Below are 22754 nucleotides of genomic sequence, written 5' to 3' on the forward strand. Positions count from 1 at the left end.
TTCTTACTGATATTTTCTGAGATATACTGAGTTTCTGATCACTCTTCTCTGAGCTCAAACTTCTGAGTTACTGATTCATATCAAGAGAAGAATTTTGGTGATACATCTTGAGCTTCAAATCTCATTCTCTTTGATATTTGCTTTGAAGTATATTAGTGCTATAAATTGTACTAACCAGCTCTATCTGATAGCATCTCTTGTACACAAGAATCTTTTCTTGTTTCCCTGTTTTCTTTGACAGTTCAGGTTTAGTGGATCGTTGTACCGAGCGTGGGGTATTGCTTGGAGAGGGGGTTCCATCCTAAAAGAGGGATTGTAACGGTTTTTTTCTGCCCGCAAAGGAACGTTCTAGTGGAATCCTTAGGTGGCCTTACCTAAGGCAAGGACGTAGGCTGGGTATAAGCCGGACTTCGTAAAAATCTTGGTCTCACTCTCAACCTTTACTCTTTAATTTTTTTGCATATATAAATTGTATGATTGTATATCTAAGTGCAGGTAGCTGAGACCAAGGACTTAAATTTCGATTTCGATGGAAATTTCGATGGTCTCAATTTACAGAAATTTCGATTTCCATTTCGATTTAAAGAAATTACGGAAATTTATAGTAAATGATGGAAATTTACAATAAAACTTTAGGAAATATTAGAATAGATGATTATGCTTAATATGGTATCAAAATACATTAAAAAAAAATGCATATATGACAAGTTTCTAGTGTGTAGGATATTAAACTGCATATCCGAAACAAACTATGAACTGAAGAACATTCAAATGATTATAAAGTTTTGAAGCTATTCCTTTAAGATTTAAGGCAACAAATTATCATTTAAACAACTACATTTTCAATAAAAATTATACATTTAATGATCTAATACCACATGGACTTTCTTGGTGGCTCAAAGTCATCTCTCCTATCCCTATCATTAGGATTTCGAGATGACATATATTGTTTACAATAATCACTCCATGTCATATAATTTCTAAAATATTGAGTATAGGTGTACATGTGTTGTTCATACTCCTCCGTAGTCATCTGGTTTATGGTAGTTTCTACTCGGCCAGAAGATCTTCGTGTGCTAGGATTTCTTCTTGCAGGTTCTACTTGTTGTGTATGTCCATTGGATTGTTTTGCATTTGCATACTGGTCATACTCATACCCATATTCTTGACCTGTTTGTCCATACCCATAGACATATGGTTGCCAATTTCCATATTGTTGTGCCTGCTCATTTGCGTGTGAAAACGATTGGCCATATGTAGATTGTGAGGAGCTGTTCTGTGTAGATTCATAACCACCATAACTATTAGAGTCGTGCTCTGTTCCTACACTCATAAATTCCATACTAAGGGAAAAGGTATCCTCTTCTATTTGATGCATCTTCCCTTTTCCTTTTCTACGACTGTAATGCCTATCAACTGGATGTGTTTCTCTTTGTGGACCCTCATCTTCTAGTTGGGAAGGACGTGTAGGTCTATAATCTTACCATCCTTCATTTCCTCCATAGTCCCCACCATCACCACCTTGCCCACTGCTACCGCCGGGGTTAGATTCGTCACCACCAGCATCATCGTCGTCATTATCATCATCACCACCAGAGGGCATAGTGGATGAAGTTCCATATCTAGATCCAAGATTCATTTGAGAATCATCACTACTAGATATTACTTCTTCTACCATTACCTGATTAACATCGATGCCAAAGTCATCTTGTGCATGCTTGGCCATTTGTGGATGGGGACTTCCGTCTCGTTCATCAAGATGAGATAGCCTAATCCATTGAAAAAGAGGATACTCATCCTTATCACCCAATTCAACTGATATGTCAAGAAGGTCCAGGGGATCTTGTTCAGCCACTTTGTCCATTTCGGCCTCCATATCTCTTATTCGAAGCTTCATGTTGTAATAACAAAAAACAAGCTGCTGAAGTCTGCTGTAGACTAGTCTATTTCTTTGCTTTGTGTGAATGAGTGCAAATGTGCTCCAATTTCGTTCACAAGCTGATGAAGATGTGGTTTGTGACAAAATGCGCAATGCTAGCTTTCTTAGGATTGGAGCACTTGATCCATATATCATCCACAAATCAGCTGTGCAAGATGTTTTAAGAATACAAGTTAGTATTTACTATTTAGTAGATTGTACTTGAAGTTTGTAACTTTGTATTGTACATTTATATAAAAATACTTACCAAGTGCCATGGTTGCCCTAACTGCTTTAGCAGCTGCTTCTCCAAAGCTTCTTTTAGCATCTCTAAATATAATAATCTAAAAAAAAAATATTGTTATTGAATAATTAAACATGGATTAAGACTTGTTTTATTTAAATTTTATTTTAAAAATATACCTCATTTCCAATTTGATCCAGGCCCGGGGAATGTGGCTTAATGGTGTTAAAAACTTTGTAAACTGCATCAAGAAAATAAGGATCTTCCCCAATACCTTCTTTGTATTGACATTTTGGATTTAAGAAATAAGCTGCCAATCAAATAAAGTAAAATATAAATATGTAATAAGTATTTTGATATATGAATTTCTTGAAATTTATAAATATTTTATACCTGCTGCATGAAGAGGATGTTCAAGGGTTCTTTCCCACCAGTCATTGATGACTTTGAGAACCCATCTTGCACTTCTTGCACCAATTTCAATGGCCTCTTTCATCACCCTTATTGTTTCAAACACAACTCCTAATGTTGGTCACACTTTACTGTCAACTATACGCAATACTCGATATATAGGCTCATAAATGTTACAAACTTTTGCCACTCTATCCCAAAATTGATGGTTAAGAACTGTACTTTCAATTTCTCTACCCATTTTTGTTCGACTAAGAGCATGCTCAACCCATTCATCAGATGTGAATAGAGATTTTAAACCTACTCTTTTTTTTTTTGTAGGCTATAAAGTGCAATGTAGTTTGTAGCAAATCGTGTGGCCCATGGACGCACAATATCCCCTTGACAGTGCTCCCTCATTTTAGCAAGCAACCATCCATGATTATATATAAAATTAGTGATCTGTCTCCCCTGCAAGATCACGATGCTTATTGCCTCTCTTTTTCCAATCTCTTCAAAAATGAGATCAATACAATGAGCAGCGCAAGGAGTCCAATACAAGTTGAATTTTTTCATGAATTTTAGATCCGCTTTCTTGTAGGCACTACCATTATCGGTCACCACTTGGACAACATGTTGTTTTCCTACCTCTTGTACAACATGTTTTAATAAGGAATATATGTATTCATGGTCTTTTATTTTGTCAGAAGCATCTACCGACTTTAGAAAAATTGTGCTTCCTTTCAAGTAAACCATGAAATTTATAATGAATAATTTTGTAGGGCCTGTCCATCCATCACACATTACAGTGCAGCCATAGGTGGCCCACTTTTTCTTTACTTCTTGTACGTGGTCTTCCATTTCTTTTACCTCTAAATCAAGGTATTTTGTTTTGATTTCATAGGGTGTCGGTGGATCGACTCCCGTTTCAGCTGATTGACAAACCCATACCATGTTTTTAAAATGAGGTGATTTTGCCTTCTCAGGTGGAACATTATCATATATAAAAAACTTCAAAATCAACCTATTCATTTCTTCTTTTATTTTACCTCCTTTGAATAAATTTTTCAAGTTTCTTTGTTTTGCTGCATCTGACTTGTAATGTTGAGAAGGCTTTGAAATATATGGCTCTATTTATGGCTCTCTCACACTTTGAGATCGCCTCATCTGAGGTTGCCCTGCACTACTACCAGCCCCTGAACTACCTCCTTGTTGCCTACCTGCAAATCTACGAGATTGGTCTCTTTCCCATTCCGTCTGTTTTGAAGTATAGAATATTTGACGATATGCAGACCTTTCATAGGAAGAAATGTCAGGTGGGTATGTAATATCGTCAACATCATCAACTTCATCAATTTGTTGTGATTGCATCAAGTTCCCACGCAATTTATTTTTTATTTGATCCATTCTTTCTATTTTTTTGGCCTTAGCTGTTGTTTTTCTTTCTAAAACAATTCTCATTTCCTGCTTAACTTTTGGAGGTACTTTGTCGCAAAATTTTATATTATGCTGCGGGTCGTAATTTGCTAGGTGCATTTTTAATCTTGTTGCACCACCACTTTTCATTTGTATTCCGCAGTATTTGCAAATAAATCCATTCTTGACATTGGGCATCGGGTATCCATGTTTTCATGCTGGATCTTGTTTTCTTCCTTCAGACATTTTTATAGATAATTTTACTTTCCTACAAGGTAACAATGAATCAAAAATTAGGTATTAAATTAGTCAACAATTTTAAAAGAAAATTATTTGAGATGTTTTATTATCAATATAATATTAATAAATAAGACAAACATTAAAATATTAAATTAAATTTACAAAATTTAATGATAATGTACAAAATTACCAATAAATTATGGAAATTAAATTAGTCAAATAAATGAAATAATTTAAACTATATTAAGCTAATAAGTACTTTAATTTATTTAATTACTAGGCTATACTTATTAGGTGTTAAATTACTCTAAATTTGTTAAAAAAAAAAAAAAAAAATTATTTGGATGTTACTCTATAATTTTAGAATAAAAATATTTCGATGCTAAATAAAGATAAATTAATTACTAAGAGAAATATTAAATTATTAAATTAAAATTACAAAATTAATGATAATTTTTAGAAAATTATTCTTAAGTAATAAATTTTTAAAATGAATATATTTACATACTATAATAAGACAATAATAGTAAATTATTCTAATTTTATTTAGTTATTAAATTTACTAGTTATTAACTAATTATTTATTATACATTTATACTAACTTATTTAATATACTAGTAAAGTAGTAACTAGTAACTAGTAAGTTAGTAACATTAACTAAGGGGTAAATAGTAAATGGGAGAGGAGGGCATTGCTGTCAATATATTGGGGGCAAGGGGGATTTTGAGTAAATGAAAAACTTAAGAGTTAAGACATCTTATTTAAAATATAAACCAGCCTTTAGGCAACCCTTTTATTTTGTGGAGCTGCTGCTACTCGTGAAGGGAGGGGCGACAGAGGCTCCAGACTCTCGTCCCTTGTTTCTCGTCTCTCTTCTCTCGGTTTCTTGCTCGCAGCTCTACGAGAGCGTCGGCAAAAAGGATGATTGCAGGCAAGAATTCTTGCGGCTAGCTGCGACTGTGTGCGACGCCGACAACGATGAAGGTGGAGGGTAAAACCGAAGGCTAAAGGCAGAGGCTCGAAGGGCTGGCAGGAGGGGATTCAAAGGCTAGGGCTTTTCGGAGTTCGAATTTCAAAGGTGGAGGCAGGAGGCAATAGAAATTTGGAATCTAGGGTTTTTTTTTTGAAGTTTGAAGATGGAAGAAGAAGAAGAAGACTTTGAGAGTTTGAGCTTGAGGTATGTATCCGAATGCATGTTAATTTATACAAATAATTTGTGTAGTGGTCGGTGGAATTATTTGGTTGAATAATGGATCTGCAGAGTGCAGAGTATCTTTACGAGATTTTTTTTTTTTCATTGTATAAGCTCACGGGTTTCACAACGTGCACAATCACGTGGGAAAAGCAAAAAAAAAATCTGAGAATACTCAGAATAGTGCTCAAATTCCTCCCTCCAATTTTTTTTTTTTTCTTCCACATGATTTCCAGGAAATTTCGGAAGAACAACCGAAATTTTTGAAATTTCGAATGAAATTTGCTGAAAGCTCGAAATTTCGGTCGAATTTTTTCAAAATCAAATCTATCTCTCAATTTCCTTTTGGGACCCCTCAAAATTCGAAATTTCGGTCGAAATTTTGACATTTTGACTGAAATTTAAGTCCTTGGCTGAGACAATTAAAATTGAGAAAAACTTTTAATTTAAGGAAGTACGTTGATTGATCTTTTGCGTAAACCTTAAAGGGAGTACGTTGATCAATCGTTTGCAGAAACCTTGGTTAAAAGGAAGCGCATAAGATCCATAAATACAAGGCTATAATCCAACTCTACGTTGAGTTTTGCAGACACTGATTCAAGGAAGTGCTGCTGCAACTTTTGTGTTGGTTAAGTATCTTGTATTTGATTGATTGGTTGATTGGTTGATTGGATTGTCATTGTTGAAATTATTTATATTAAGTGTGGATTGTGGTTGAATTAATTAAAGCATTAAAAATCAAAATTATTCTTGTTTGTTTGCTAAATTTACAAAAGATTGTAAATCTGTAAAAAGATTTAAAAGAAATTTTTAAAAACCCAATTCACCCCTCCTCTTGGGACTACATCTTAGCTTTCAATTGTTATCAGAGAAGGTTGTAGCAAATCCTAAACTAGAAGTTACATAAAGATCTATATGGCACACGTAGGTGTATCCCCTTTTGCCGAAAGACAATCCTCAACTAAACCCCCTATTTTCTGCAGTGTAAACTACACCTTTTGGAAACAAAGAATGAGAATATATATTCAAACTATGAGTTGGAAAGCATGGAAAGTAGTTATACATGGTGACTACATTCCTACTAAATTAGTAGATGGTAAAAAATGACCTAAAGAAGAACAAGATTTGAATGATAATGACTATAAAATGATGCAAGTAAACTCAAGTGCCATGAATGTACTATATTGTGCTTTAGACGTTAATGAATTCAATAGGGTCATGACATGTAAGTCAGCTAAAGAAATATGGGATAAGTTAGAGGTAACCTATGAAAGAACAATAGATGTTAGAGATAGTAGAATTGACATGCTCACTAGCGAGTATGAGACCATTAAGATGAACCCAAATGAAACTATCGTTAGCATGTATACTAGGTTTACTCACATAATAAACTCCTTTAATGCTTTAAGGAAAACTTACTCTACTTATGAGATGATCCGAAAAATCCTTAGAGGTCTTCCACCCATTTGGGAACCCAAAGTCACAGCTATAATGGAAGGAAGAAACCTTAAGAATACCTCACTAGATGAACTAATTGGATCCCTTCTCACCTATGAGATGACAATAAATGAAAGAAGTGGAAAATCTAAAGTTCAAGAATCCATTGCATTTAAAGCCTCAAACGAAAGCTCTAGTGATGAAGATGAAGAAGAGATGGATACAAATGAAATAGCTTTTATAACCAAGAAACTTGCAAAAATCCTTACATGGAAGAATAAATTTACAAGAAAAATCCGGAGCTCAAAATCAGATGAAGATGAAGAAAAGGAAATCAGTAAGAAGAAAACAAAGGCTGAACTTCCAACATATTATAATTGTAAGAAAGTTGGACACATAAAAATGGATTGTCCACAACTTAAGAAAGATTCCAAGAAGAAAAAGAAAAAAACAATGAAGGCCACTACATGGGAAAATACAAGTACAAGTAGTTCAGATAGTGAATCAAGTGACCGAGAGGTTGCTTGTTTTATGGCATGGGACAATGATGAAGAACAAAGCTCCTCATCCAAATCATTTAATAATTCTTGTGATGATTCATCTGACAAATCCAATGATGAGAGTATGCCATCTTATGAAGAATTATAAAGTGAACTATTCAAGATTCATAAGATTCTAGTTAAAATGACTAAAAGATACACATCATTGAAAAATAAGAATGAAGCTGTAATGAAAGAATTGGAATCTCAAAAACTTGCTGAAAGAGAAAAAAATTTAAAAATCAATAGATTAGAAAGCAAGAATGAAAATGTGAAAAAAGAATTAGAAGATCTAAAATCCCAAACTTCCATTGATAATGAGAAAAATCTATATATTTTTGAACTAGAAAACAAAAGCAGCAAGATGTCTCAAGATCAAGGAAAGCTGCAAGAAAAGGGTAAACATACACAAGACTCAGAAATCTGTGATCTTAAAAGTAAAATTGAGGATCAAGCCAAAATCATCTACAACTTTACTAGAGGAAAGAAAAACTTCGATAAAATGATTGGCGCATAAAGAATGTCCTTGAATAAAGAGGGCATAGGATTTAATGAAGTTGAGAATACAAGGAAAAAGAACCTCTACATGGGGTACTTTACAAAATTCTCCAAAGATTATGCTAGCACCGCTTCAAACGCTTAGACACATACCATATGTTTTCTATGTAAGAAGAAAAGACACATTAAGTTTGAATGTCCATTAAAAAGAAAGGGTCTGAAAACTAGACACGTTTGAAGAATAAAAGAAACATCGCTTGCTAATCCATCCAGACCCAAGAAAGTATGGGTACCTAGATAAAAAGGACTTTGAAAATATTAGGATTAGCTATTCACTTTTTAGAAAATAAGAAAACCACTTAATCCAATTTAATACAAGAATATTGAACTAGTTGAAATGAAGAAAACCTTAAAAAAAAAAAAAAAGAGCTCATGAGCTTATTGATAAACTATAACATTAAAAACAAATATGAAAATGGTATTGTTGGCCAAATTAAGAAAGCTTGGATTGTACAAGGCTTATCTTCAAAATCAAGGAAGTCATATGCCTCAAAAGCCAAATTGAAAAGATAATTGAAGCTTGATAATATGATAAATCAAAAGAAAGAAGAGTTCATGTTCAATGAAAATAAAATATTTAGAAGGATAAGAGGGTCAAGCGACTGAGCCTAAAACCTCAATCAACCTAACAGAGAAAAATGGAGGTTCACGCACCTGAGCCTTCAGACCTCAGGCGACTGATGTGCTACTGCTTGCTGAAAAATTAAATTCATAAATTGTCAGATGACTGAGCCCAAAACTTCAGGCGCCTGACTTGACGAGTCCTATATATTTTTAGCGCAAACAACACTTAACTTTTTAGATTCCAGGCTACTGAACCATGCTTCATCACTCATCGAGGCTCCTACTCTTGATTTCCCTCGATTACTAACTCCAAATCCCTCGAATCAAAGACCTCCCAATCATTCTCCTACACCTTTTCCCACGGTTTCTAGGGTTTCACTTGGCTGGTTCGTTTGATCCTTCAAAATCAAAGATGTCTTGCACCAAAACTACAACAAACCGAGGTCCTTCTTCAGGGAGAGATGATAATAACATAGAACAATGGCTCGTAACTCCTCAATCTAAGCATCGATACCAAACTCATCTTGGTTCTACGTAACCAATTTTTGGTAATGTCATAGATACCTCCTTCTTTGATTCAAAATTTTCGGAAATCCTGCCATTGTTTCGGAATATTGGTTGGAAGAATTTTGTAGCTTATCAATCCAAAGGCCTATATCCAAACCTAGTGAAAATCTTCTATGCAAATATTATACATGGAGAAAATGTACTAACCACTGAGGTTAGGGGAAAGAAGATAGTTTTATCTCCACAAACTTTAGCTCCTATTTTGCATATTAGCCCAAGTGAATTTGAGTGTCCAACATTTGCTTAAACATGGATTCTAAAGCAAGGTTTCACTCCCGAGGAATTCTTGCCACTAATTATGGTATAGAAACCTAATTATTTTGGCCATCCTCCAATGTACAAATAGCTGAATCTTCAATCTCAAATACTTCAGAAAATTATCACAAACAATATCCTACCAAAAGCAAGATCATACGGTCACCTCTCCTACGTAGATTGTTTTGTGTTATGGTTGTCTGCTGAAAGGGAAGAAACTTGACCTATCTAGCTTAATTCTGAAGTGGATGTGGGAAAAATTAGAATCTAGTCGAGTCACTCTTCGGTTTGGTGGTGTTCTTAACCTTCTCTTTGCTCACCTCAATGTTACTACCCTGATTGAGTTGTTCATAAAGCATACACGGTACGACCTTTTCAATTCCACAACCCTGAAACAAATGATATATGAAAAGCATGAGTAGGGTTGGTTTTTGAAAGGAGGACGACCTCAAAGGCCAGCAGCTGTACCTCCTCCTCCAGAATAAGGACCTCCAGTTGACACTCCTTCTTGGTTTGTACCTTTTCACATTGAATTCACTACATTCAGCAGAGATATGTGATCAGGTCTCCAATCACTTCAAGAGAATGTATCCTCACTTCACACTACATGCTCCTCACTTGACCAACATCTTACTCACATAAAGCAGTATAGGGCTAGCTCATCTCGGAGTGTTGATCCCATGGATACCAGCTTTGCCCCTCATAGTGATGCTTCATCTGATGAAGAATTTGAAGAAGGAAGTGAGGAGGGTGATGAAGAAGAAGCTGAAGTTGATGATGATAATGATGATGAAGCTGATGATGATTGACTGCTTTTTTTCTTGTTGTGTTGTATTGCCATTATATCTATGGATCCCTTTTGTTGCTTTGTTTATCTTTGGCTTGTAACTCTCTTGATTATGACATTTTGTACTCTTTGATGACTATATGACTATGCTTTTTATGTTCCATTCTAAGATTCTTTGTGACTGCTCCTTATTTCTTTTTGATTGATGTCAAAGGGGGAGATATATCTCAGAGAGCAAAATATGAGAACATGAGAAAAGTATCTTAGAGAGCAACCATGAGAACATGAGAGCATGGGAAACATGTGAAACACATAATCTTGACATGAGATATAGCATGGAGGAGAAAAAGCACAAATAAGCATAATGATTAAAATGGGAACATAAGCATATATGTTGACATGAGCTATAATACTATAATACTTGATTATGACTTATTGCGCTTTGAACTTATATTTGAAATCGTCATTTTTTACATATTGTTAAAAGGAATGCTTATTGTAAGGGGGAGCCTTATCAAGGTTCTCTCATCTTTACTCCTTATTTGTCATCATCAAAAAGTGGAAGATTGTTGGCCTAACATGACTTTCGAATCTTATTTTGATGATAACAAATAAAGGTTAATTTAACAAGTTAATATTTAAGTGATGATATTTCAAGAAACCTAGTATGACAAAGTTCAAAAGGTTCAAAGAAATGAAAGTCCAAGATCACAAGTACCATAAAGCTATACTTCATCAAAGTGATCAAAAGAAAAGCTCAAGAGGACCAAGACGTTCAAAACATGTGAAAGCTTAAAGAATACTTAAGCTCAAGGCAAAGATGACTCAAAGCAAAGAAATGCATGAAGACTTCAAGCTTAGAAGATTTTTAAGTCTTTAGGAAGTCTTATGTAAGTACTTCATTATAAATATCATTTTGAATGCTTGGAAACTCATTAGGGATTGATATGGACTTAGAGACCTTACTTTAAAAACCCCGAAAAATGTTTTTTAAATGTATCAAAGCAAGATGGCTAAAGGATTTTGGAAGCAAACTCAAAAACTGTTTTTTATAACTGTTCAGATGACTGAGCTTTAGACCTCAAGCGACTGAAGATTTTCCTAAACTGATTTTGAACAGGCAGTGAAGGTCCAGGTGACTGACCCCTGAAACCTCATGCGCCTAAACTATTTTAAACTAAAAATTTTGTAGTGTTCAGAAGGCTCGGGCGATTGACCCTCGAATGGCTAGTTTTTAAACAACTTTTTAAAATTCAAATTCGAGTTGCTTGTGCCCCAAACTTTGTTTAAACTTAGGAAACACTCCAAGTAACTTGGACAACATTAATTAAACACTTTTTGAGCCTATAAATACATGGTTTCTTAAATCAAATCAGTACCAAGAATTGAAAATCAGTTTTCAAACCATATTGCTCACTCTCTCTTAAAGCTCTCTTGTTCACATATTCTTACTGAGATTTTCTGAGATATACTGAGTTTCTTATCACTCTTGTCTGAACTCAAACTTCTGAGTTACTAATTCATATCAAGAGAAGAATTCCGGTGATACATTCTTGAACTTCAAATCTCATTCTCTTTTATATTTACTTTGAAGCATATTAGTGCTATAAATTGTACTAACTAGCTCTATCTGATAGCATCTCTTGTACACAAGAATCTTTTCTTATTTCCTTATTTTCTTTGGCGGTTTAGGTTTATTGGATCATTGTACCGAGCGTGGGGTATCGCTTGGAGAGGGAGCTCCACCCTAAAGGAGGGATTGTAACGGTTTGTTCCGCACGCAAAGGAACGTTCTAATGGAATCCTTAGGCGGTCTTGCCTAAGGCGAGGATGTAGGGTGATATAAGCTGAACCTCGGTAAAAACTTGGTCTCACTCTCAACCTTTACTCTTTAATTTTTCTGCATATATAAATTGTATGATTGTATATCTAAATGCAGGTAGCTGAGACAATTGAGATTGAGAAAAACTTTTAATTTAAGGAAGTACGTTGATTGATCTGTTGCGGAAACCTTAAAGGGAGTACATTGATCAATCATTTGCGCAAACCTTGGTTAAAAGGAAGCGCATAAAATCCATAAATACAGGGCTATAATCAAACTCTATGCTGAGTTTTGCAAACACTGATTCAAGGAAGTGCTGCTGCAACTTTTGTGTTGGTTAAGTATCTTGTTTTTGATTGATTGGTTGATTGGATTGTCATTGTTGAAAGTATTTATATTAAGTGTGGATTGTGGTTGAATTAATTAAAGCATTAAAAATCAAAATTATTCTTGTTTGTTTGCTAAATTTACAAAAGGTTGTAAATCAGTAAAAAGATTTAAAAGAAAATTTTAAAAACCCAATTCGCCGCCCCCCCCCCCCCCCCTTTTCTTGGGACTACACCTTAGTTTTCAAATAGTCTTAGCCTAGCAAGCCATTTGCACTGCACTTACTATTGAATACAAATTCATGTTTTAGATTAAACTCAACCTCAAAAGATTGTAAAGCCATTAAACAAACAGGTAAAAAACTGAAGTTAATAATTTCATTAGTTTACAAGTAGAAATTAAGAACCACGTGTCTCACATTTCATGTCAGTACCTAATTTTCAAAAACAATCCAAAAGGCGACTTTGAAATCAAAGGAACAAGTATAAACTGCACTGAAACAATGCTCATTATGTTACTTAAACTACCTCTTAGTGGATATTTCAACTAATAATTATGAGAAAAATAGGAGTACAAACAAAGAAGAAAGAAAGTACAATGCAAATTTTTCTTATTGTGCCTGGTGATTATTTGTTTTTGTAAATATTAATTTGGCAATACATTTTCAGTTAATTTTTTTTTATCCATCTGTATCATGTCTTACCTCCTTTTCAGCTTGTCACAAACCTCTCTTAGTACTTAAAAAAATCCAATCCAAAGCACTGTTGGGATCTTAAATGAAAAACACCTCTCACAAGCATATTATCAAACACCTTATTTGCATCAGGGTTTAATATTTTGTTTGTCAAATATCTAACTAAATAGTATAATATATGTTGGCAATTTGAAAGAATTATACCAAAAATTACGAACATAGTAAGGGAACCATATATAATATTAATAGGGGGGAATTTGTTGGGCGTAAGCTAATTATTTGTGGGGCCGTTAAACATACAAATTGGAATCTGAATATAAAATTAAATTTGGATTATTGATGGAGTTTGCTCAGCTAACCTGGGGTTGCCTCTCCAAAAATCCTTACGATACACGCGGAACGGCGCACGGTCGGAAGAATCCATCGCCGGCCATCACAATTGCAACGGACATTCAACGCAATATTGCATTGGGAAGTTTGACAGGCAGACGAACATCCCAAATTATTGGTCATTGGTTGGGGATATGAAAGGTATTATGTTAAATTTATACCGCACAATAAGGGTAAATCTGATATTTTAACTTTTATCTCTTGAGGACTAATTTTGCTCTTGCTTTTATAAATACTTTAATTTAATTTAATTTAATTAAAATAATTAAGGAAAAACAAAAAATTCAAAGAATTCATTGGTAAAACCTAAAGACATTATAAAACAAATAAAACATAATTTAATATTTTTAAATTCAAATTATCTATCAAAAATAGTGTTATGAAAACATAAACTAAGGCTCCAAAATTTGTACTTTATCAATTAAAAGTTAGTTATTTTATGTGTAAAATATGAATGCTAAATAGATAAAGAAAACTCAAATTTATATTAATTAGTTGACCTTTGATTAATTTGATTTACTGTTTTTCTTTCCTAATATTGTCCAAGTTGTTATGAGATTCAACCATATCTAAAAAATAACTTGTAATTCAACCAATTGGGTGATTCAAACTAATTTTTAAACAATAGTTTATTTTATAAATACTTTTGCATGTGAATTTTTTTAACCTTAATTAAAAGGTACATTTAATTGGTTTCTTAATAATTAATTATATAAATGTTTTATATTATTATTTTTTGAGAAACTTTTTCCCCGTAAGGGTATGAACCTTTATAATAAAGTATGTTCCACAAATTGACTCAATATACACTATTAAACCTAATTTTATTAGAAGATGCCATGGACACGTGTAGAATAGTAACTCTTAACTCGGCCTATTTTGAAAAATGCAATTTTATTCATAAAGAATTACCATGGAAAAGGTCTTATACTTTTAATAGTAGTTAAATATCCTATGAGATTGGTTGGCTCTATTAACTTTGTTTTTTATTTATTTTTGAGGATTCCTAATCCTCACACCTTCATCTCTCTTTATAAAATATTTTTCTATAAAAAATAAAAATAAAATGAAAATATTTAATTAATTTTATTAAAAAATGAAGATATAGAAAAAAAATAGCATGAATTTATCTTTTTTTATTGTTCCAACATCTTAAAATAATGTTTGTTGACATGCGAAAAGAGAAATTAATTTAAAATATATATAAAAAATAAATTAAAAATTGATTCAATTTATGAATACATCTTTAAAAGCATATTATATACACTTTATGTGGGTAGGATTGTAACGTCCCGATCCTCTTCATGGGCCCGAAGTGCTACTAATTCATTCATTTACCTGATAATTTACATTCTAATATCATGTATATAGCGAAAAACATAATTATAATCTTCCAACAAATATAATACCAGAGTTTTCTAAATCTATCTACACACCATAATAAACCATGCATCCACCTGTATTCCTATATATACACATATCTCCCAAAAATATTCAGTATTCACAATACCAGTATGTTTCACAACCATTCATAATATCTAGAAAGTTTAAAACATAAAACATTAAATATTCTCAAAAACATCACTAAAATGTTTATATCTTTTTTTTTTTTTCTTATATCTCCCAAAAATATTATAAAACCTCGAACTCTCTAAGCTTGATCTTAAGGAGGTCCTGAAAAAAAATGCATTTATATTCGGGTGAGACACATCTTAGTAAGAGAAGAAACAATATATTAAAACGGTGTGTAGCTAACATGAGTTTATATAATAACATAATATTTAACATTTGAAAATCGTTAGCATAATTTCTGAAATCATTCTCTAATCTTAACCAAACACATGCAAAAGATTTAACTCACAAGATTACCCGAGGATAGGGGTGATTACCCACCCATACAAGTAGCACCCCTCTGCTTTGATACTTAGGTAACCCAAAGGTCACAGCTAAAACATACTAGGGCACTCACCTTACTTAGTAAGCCCTCAAGTGAGAAATTAATCTCGTACTCATATGGTTCATACAAAAGTTTACCATCGAAGGCTCCCAAGAATAGGAAAATCTACCCGCCCATACAAATAGTTTCCCTTTGCCATAACACTCTATGCAGCCTACTGCTACACCTGATACAACCAGGGCACTTGCCTTTCTTAGCAAGCCTTCAAGAGAAGAGTTTGCCTCGCTCAAACGTAACATGTTCTACTAGCATAAATACTGCTAATACCATAATACATTATTTTGTTTGTTGTTATTTTGCATCTCACAACTGTTCTTGTTTTCATTTTTTACTTTTCATTTCATTTCACTTTACGTGGCTCTTTCCCATTTTACATTGTTCACATTTCACATTTCATTTCCATTTTATTCATTTCCATTTTCATTTCATTTCATTTCATACCCAGCATCTTTTAACTGTTTTACGCAACATCTTTCAGCTTTTTTACCCAACATTTTTCAGTTGTCATACATTTACCCAACATCTTTCAACTGTTTTACCCAGCATCTTTCAGCTGTTTTACCCAACATATTTCAGCTGTTTACATGGTTGCATTAACACACACAAGTAGCATAGTTCATATCATATTTTATTTTCAATGCATTACTTACTTAACCTGCATCTCTACATTTAACATATATTTGCACAGAATTTACATTTACTTATGCCACACAATTTATTAATAAAATTCAAATACTGCCTGTGAAATAAGCTAACCAACATTTAATGTTTATATACTGAAAATACCTTTCATTTCTTACATAATTATCCTGATAATATTTTCCACTTTCATCAGTTCATTTTCACATATACGTATCTAATAAACAACCCTAAACTCGGAAAAACATAATTTAAATGGTTAGCATTTTAAACTCATACCAAGACATATACACGTATATATAACACAATTCATTTTCCATTAAATTCATAAAAATTCTAGTTGAATATATATTTTTTCTCTTACCTGGTTTCTTGAACTATACCAACAAGGACTCCGAAAAATACTTGCGGCGCTCACCCGAACCCTGAATCATAAATCCTAATTCCATTAAATCAATTCTAAATAAAATATTATTTTAATATTTCCTAAACCCTTAAATACCAAATAAACAGTTATACCCTCAAATATAACCAAATTTTCAAATTTCTCAAATCTCACTATCGCTTTGGAGTGGGGCTTAGAAAATCCCAGTTGAAAATTTACTCACGTTAAAATGACGACGATCACGACTAGGACCCCATGGTGGTGTCTGATCATCGATTTAACAACAGATTTAATAAGAAATTGAGAAATTAGGAAAAAATTGCCTTACCCCAGGAATGGTGTCTACACAACTCCCACGACAAATCCGCTCCAGCAAAAATGTCGATGACGGAGTTAGGAATCCAACGACACCTTCCGTTTCTCGATCGGCACTCGTTTGGCCGACAAAATTGAGGAGAGAGAGAGAGAGAGAGAGAGAGAGAGAGAGAGAGGTGAAGACAGAGAGGCAAGACGGACAAAGAGAGAGCGTAGAGCTCTCTCTTTCTCTCTGCAATTTAGGAAGCTTCAGGCTTCCTTATCCCTTTTTTTTTTCTTTTCATTTTTTTTTTTACTTACTTTATCTAATAATATTATATATATATATATATATATCATATTATTTATTCAAAAAATCAAATTTAACAATACTTAATTAATTAATTAATAATAAATAAATTTATTTTTATTTAAATTTTTTATTCCTTTTATTTGTTTATTTAATTAATTAATTTAATAATGTTCAATTAATTAACTAATCAATAATTATTCTAAATTTAAAAAATTTTAATTAATTAATTAATTTTTTAATAATTTTTTTTTCCGGATTATTACATTTGTTGATCTTATATTTTATACCCAGTTATGATTATGATAAATACTCTTGATACTAATGGTTGTACTGAGAATTGCATGAATGTTCACCTTGTCCGCGCTTCAGGATTAAAAGACATATCATGATGACGTGCGGTGTTCATGTCAAAGAATGAAGATCTATGTGTTGTATTTTGTATGCAATAATTTATTTCTTCATTTTGGGATGTATTTTACTATGAACTGTGCATTCATATGACTTGTAATAATTTGCATCATGCATGGCAGGTAGGTATGCTCAAAACGACCATAGTTGGACCTTAGGTACCTACATTGAGAATAAAATGAACTTAAATGGGAAAAGTTGAGGGGGTTCAGGCGACCGAATCTATGTCGTGTAAAGCGGCTCGGGCGACCGAACAAGTCAACATGTTGACTTGGTCTTCGGGCACCCGAATCTATTTTGAACGTATCTTCCTTGGGCACTCAAAAGCTTGTCAGAGCACTTTTCAACTATTCAGGCGACCGACCGTTTACATTCAAAAGAGGGTCGGGCGACCGAATTGCCTAATTTGGTTAACCGAACTTTGAGCCGGGCACCCGAAGTATCGAACAAATTGCTACTGACTTTGCTTCGGCGAACCGACTCATCCTTTAGGCACCCGAACCCCTAAATGTTGAATTTTTTACTGTGTCTGTTCGGGCACCCGAACCTCTAGCCGGGCACCCGAAGCTCGTGGGTCAAAATATTTTTACCGAATTTTTGAGTAAGGTAAAATGGGTTAATATTCTTAATGGCCTTTTAAACAAATTTAATTATTCCCATTTTGTCCCCAACAGTTAAAAATTCCTCCTTGCCTATATATACCCATTCATTTATCATAATTAGCAAGGATTAGCAAACTTGATTAGGGCAAAATTCTCTCAACTTTCAAAACCCTTTATTAGCCAAATAATATTTCCAAACGTTCACATACTCCTCATTCTTGATTTCTCCAAGCATTGTGAGTATTTTCTAGAGACTATTGTGCTTAATCTCTGTAGCTAAAACTCTCACTTGCATTATTGTTTGATTTTTTTTATTTTGAGAGTTTAGCATTAAAGTTCTTCCATCGGTTTCATTTGATAAATCTAGTGTGGAAAGACTTTGAGGGTTGTGGTTCTTGCATTGTTGTTGCAAGTTACCTAAACCTAGATTTTGTGTGCAAAAATCCTTTTCAAAAGCTAGTATTTTAAACAACTCCGTTGTGCCTTGAATATTAGAATACATTATTGAGTTTGTTTGTCTGAACTTGATTAGCATATTTTGAAACCCCAATCTAATATTGTATTATTCACATAGTGTGTTTCAAATATTGCGTGGATATACACTCTAAATCTGAACTGAAAATCTATACGTGACTAAGTATTTAGCACACATTAGAGCATTGAGCATATTTACATATCATTCGTGCTTGCATTATTTATGGAGCTATATCGGTGCACACATCTGCTTGTCTAGAAGCATATTTCCGTGTATAAACATTTTATACACATTGGTTGGATTCCAGGCTCGGGCATGAAGAGAGAGACTAGCCCTGTGGAATAGTCCAAGATTGGCTTTGACCTGGTTAGAAAAGTTAGGTGCGCCATCCTGTTAAGGCGTGTCTGTAAGGACCTCAAAATTCATATCATTTATATATATATACAATCGTACCTATGCAGCGGAAACACAAGTTATACAACCACATATACTATACAATAAAATAATTCAGTGCATACAGACTATAGTCATAAAACGTTTCTTTCTAGTATCATCTATCCCCAAAATACAAAACTCTGTCACAAACTCACCCTACAACTAGGGTAATCAAGAAATCTCTATCCTCGAGCCTGATCTACTCGCCTAACTAGCTCACCTGAAAAATGTTGGAATAATAGGGTGAGTTGACGCTCAGTAAGTGGAAATGTGCTATTACTAGTGTGTGACAACTAAGTTATATATAAACTTTAAATAACATTTGAGTTGTAATAAAATGATAAATTTGTAAAGCATATCTTACATTTTTCGCAGTTTAAAACATAATTGTATCATCTGAGTTTTTCTACTTTTCATATGGTTAATAACATACTATATTCATTGAATACTGTAAAATTGTATACATATACATAACTGTGTTTTATCCCTGGAACTCTGTATGTCATGATTTGACCCCTCACGACAGGGTTGTGCGTCCCTTAGGTGGGACTTAACTTGGTCGGCCCTCTAGGGAAGTCACTATACTCTACACTACCTCAGTCCGGCCAAACTGCATACTCTCCTAGGCGTGGGACTAGCTGCTACCTCATCAAACTGGCTCCCTCAACCCAGCGAACTGGGGAGCTGCATACTCTCCGAGCATAATTGACGGTACCCACACACTATCTGAGATATGTGGTTGCACTCTATCTGTATTAGCAAAGGTACTGTGCTCTGTATTCTGTATTTGTATCTGTCTATAATCTTTTCACAAGGTTCTGATACTATATATTTACATATATACTCGTTTACTATTTTCATCATGTTTCCAAAATAACCATAACACTATAATTCTGTACTGTAAATGCTGTAATATCTGCAGCATCTTGATGTTATAACTGTATAATCTGTCTGTATCTTCTATTTATATAATCTGTCTGTATACTCTGAGTGTTATGGCATTTAGGAAAAACATAACATTCTGTAAATACTATATATACTAATCTGAATAAACATCTGTATACTGTTATATATATATATATATATATATATATATATATATATGTCTGTGTAATCATTTGAATAGAAACTGTATATGTATACACATTCTGTCTGTATAAAATTTATAAATATCTAACTATATCTATACAACTTGATATGCTGAAAAACTGTTTAAAACTCCATATCAAATAATATCTACTTAGGCCACACATACTTTAAAATCACATATTTTGTAAAAACTACATAAATACTGGTATACATGCATGTTTGTAAAATTTCTATTAATATATTCAAATTTCCTAGCATAACATATTTTCCTTACCTAGTTTCTAAAAAGCCTTCACTAAACTCTGGCCCTATACCCGTAGGGTTTTCTACTCAACACCCTGAAAATAACATCCCCTAGAACAAAACATAAGTATTTTCCTACATACAACATTTCCTATAACTGCAGGGAAAGCAGATTTTGAATAAACACCTTACCTTGAATTTGGGATGAATTTCAAACCAACTTCTCCCACGATCGGTTCCGGCAGACTTGCAGAGAACTTCACCAAAAGTGTTGTGGTGGCCTCAGATCTTCAATCCTGTGAGAAACGAAGTTGGGATCGAAGAGAGAAGGGGTGGGAGATGTTTTAAAGAGAGAGAGAAAGTTTGCGCCAGTTTTCTGCTGAAAGATATGGGTTTTCACTATTTTAACCCCGGATTCGTCGATGAGACACGTCATCTCATCGACGAGTCCTTAAGGAATTTCATCGACGAAATTCCCCCCTCGTCGACAAATTTCAAACTGCCCCAAAAACCTCTCGGCATTTTCTCGTCGACAAAACTTGTCCTCGTCGACGAGCTCCTCTTATATCCTCATCGATGAATCCTCTGTGTTCGTCGACGAGATGCTAAAAAATTTCTTGGGTTATTATAGTGTCGGTTGAGGTCAGCCCCTTGAATTGACCTGGTTGTATTAGGTGCCGCTCCACCCATTTAAGTGAGCATTTAAGTAGTAATCCTTGTGCTAGTGTGGCCAAGGAGGGGACGTAGGCACAGTTGGCTGAAACCTGATAACATATCATGCATGTTCTTTACATTTCTGCACTTTATCTTTATTGCACGTGTGTTTATTTGTTGATTGTGTAGACTAACCCTAGGTGGGTTTGTATTATTGACAAAACCAGTTAACCTAGGTGTTAAATTTTAAATACCCAATTCACCCCCCCCCCTCTTGGGGTTACACCAAATCTAACAATTGGTATCAGAGCCTCGTAACTTAGACTTAAACGTCACTTAGCAAAAGAACATGATGGCTCGTGTTAGTGCATCCACTTCATGTGAGGGAAGATTGGTCACACAACCAGCTGTATTCTGTGGTGATAATTATGTTGTATGGAAATTCAGAATGACTGTGTATGTGAAAGCCTTAAATTGGAAATTTTGGAAAGTCATTGATCAGGGTGATTGTGTGCCTTTGAAATCTATTGGGTGTACTGATGTTCCTAAATCTAAGTGTGAACTAAATGATCATGATAGAGACTTAGTACAGGTAAATTTTGATGCCATGAATACCTTACTACATGCTTTAGATTTTAATGTTTTATGTGAGGTTATGGCTTGTAGTAATGCTAAGCAGATCTGGGATGCACTTAAGAGGAGATATGGTGTGTCCATGCAAAAGGATGTCATCTCTCCGTGCGACTCAAGCTCCACCGGTCTTAAAGGAGGTAACCAGTATTTTGTTGCTTTAACTAATGATGAGGTTATCTTTATTCCTTCTACTTTAGTAGAGAAATATGAACATGATTCATGAATTGAATGTTGTATCTAATTATGAATCATATGACAGTAGTGTTTGTGAAAGCATGCCATCTTATGAGGAACTGCAAATTGAATACATTAAGACTCGTAAGTTACTTGTAAAATCAAATAAGAAATATTATGTGCTGAAAAACAAGTATGATGCATGCATTAAAGAAAGTGACTCAAAGGTTCTTGCTGAAAGAGAAAATAATTTAAAAATTAAAAGACTAGAGAGCAAGATTGAATCATTAGAAAAGGAGTTGACTGTTTTGAAATCTAAAGTTTCTAATGATGATAAAAAGAACCACTTGATTGCAGATCTTGAAAGTAAAGCAAGCAATATGTCTAAAGAACTTTTGAAACTTCAAAATGTTTGCAAAAATTTGGAGAACTCAAAAATTCAAGATCTAGAGAAGAAAATAGAAGACCAATCTAAGATCATCTACATGTTCACTAAAGGCAATGAAAACTTTGATAAACTGCTAGGTGCACAGAAGATGACCTTAGATAAGGAAGGTATAGGTTATAATGGAATTGAAAATAAGAAAAGAAAGAACCTATACATAGGGTACTTTGTAAGAGAATCGAAACACTATGCTAGTACCTCTTCTAGTCCATACACTCACACCACATGCATCTTATGTAAAAAGAAGGGGCACACAAAATTTGATTGCTCATTTAAAAGAAAAGGTGTGAAACCCAAACATGTATGGAAAATTAAGGAATCACCAACTCCTAACCCATTAACAATAAAAAGAAGAAAAATGATATGGGTTATTAAGAAAGAAAACCCCTTGAAATTCAAGGAAGAATTTGCTCAAATAAGAATTACATGATCACACAATTCTTCCTTAGGAGTTAGGACTAGCTATAGGGGGTAACATTCTCTAAGGGGTTAGGAAGTGGCTTGGGGTTGAAAAATGTAAAATCTTAGTATTTCCACTATTCAAAATATTACATACTAAGTATTTTGAAGAATCAAGCCAATCTGTGAATTCAAGCACATAACCGATCTGGACTTATGCATATATTCATTAGTTAAAATATAAATTCATTGGCTGTTTAAATAAAAAT

General features: G+C 33.8%; 1 protein-coding gene across 1 annotated transcript; it reads right to left on the minus strand.

The window, feature by feature from the left end:
- Positions 1 to 762: 762 nt before the first annotated feature.
- On the minus strand, positions 763 to 13452 carry LOC131154305 (uncharacterized). The gene is made up of 5 exons (XM_058106992.1): positions 13310 to 13452; positions 2556 to 4236; positions 2342 to 2472; positions 2187 to 2262; positions 763 to 2085 (listed from the first exon to the last, which is right to left on the minus strand). The coding sequence occupies exons 2-5, from the start codon at positions 2656 to 2658 to the stop codon at positions 1481 to 1483; spliced, it is 915 nt and encodes a 304-aa protein (XP_057962975.1). The 5' UTR covers positions 2659 to 4236; positions 13310 to 13452; the 3' UTR covers positions 763 to 1480.
- Between the last annotated feature and the right edge of the window lie 9302 nt (positions 13453 to 22754).

This window comes from Malania oleifera, chromosome 4, assembly GCF_029873635.1.
Source record: "Malania oleifera isolate guangnan ecotype guangnan chromosome 4, ASM2987363v1, whole genome shotgun sequence".
Lineage (NCBI taxonomy): Eukaryota > Viridiplantae > Streptophyta > Magnoliopsida > Santalales > Ximeniaceae > Malania > Malania oleifera.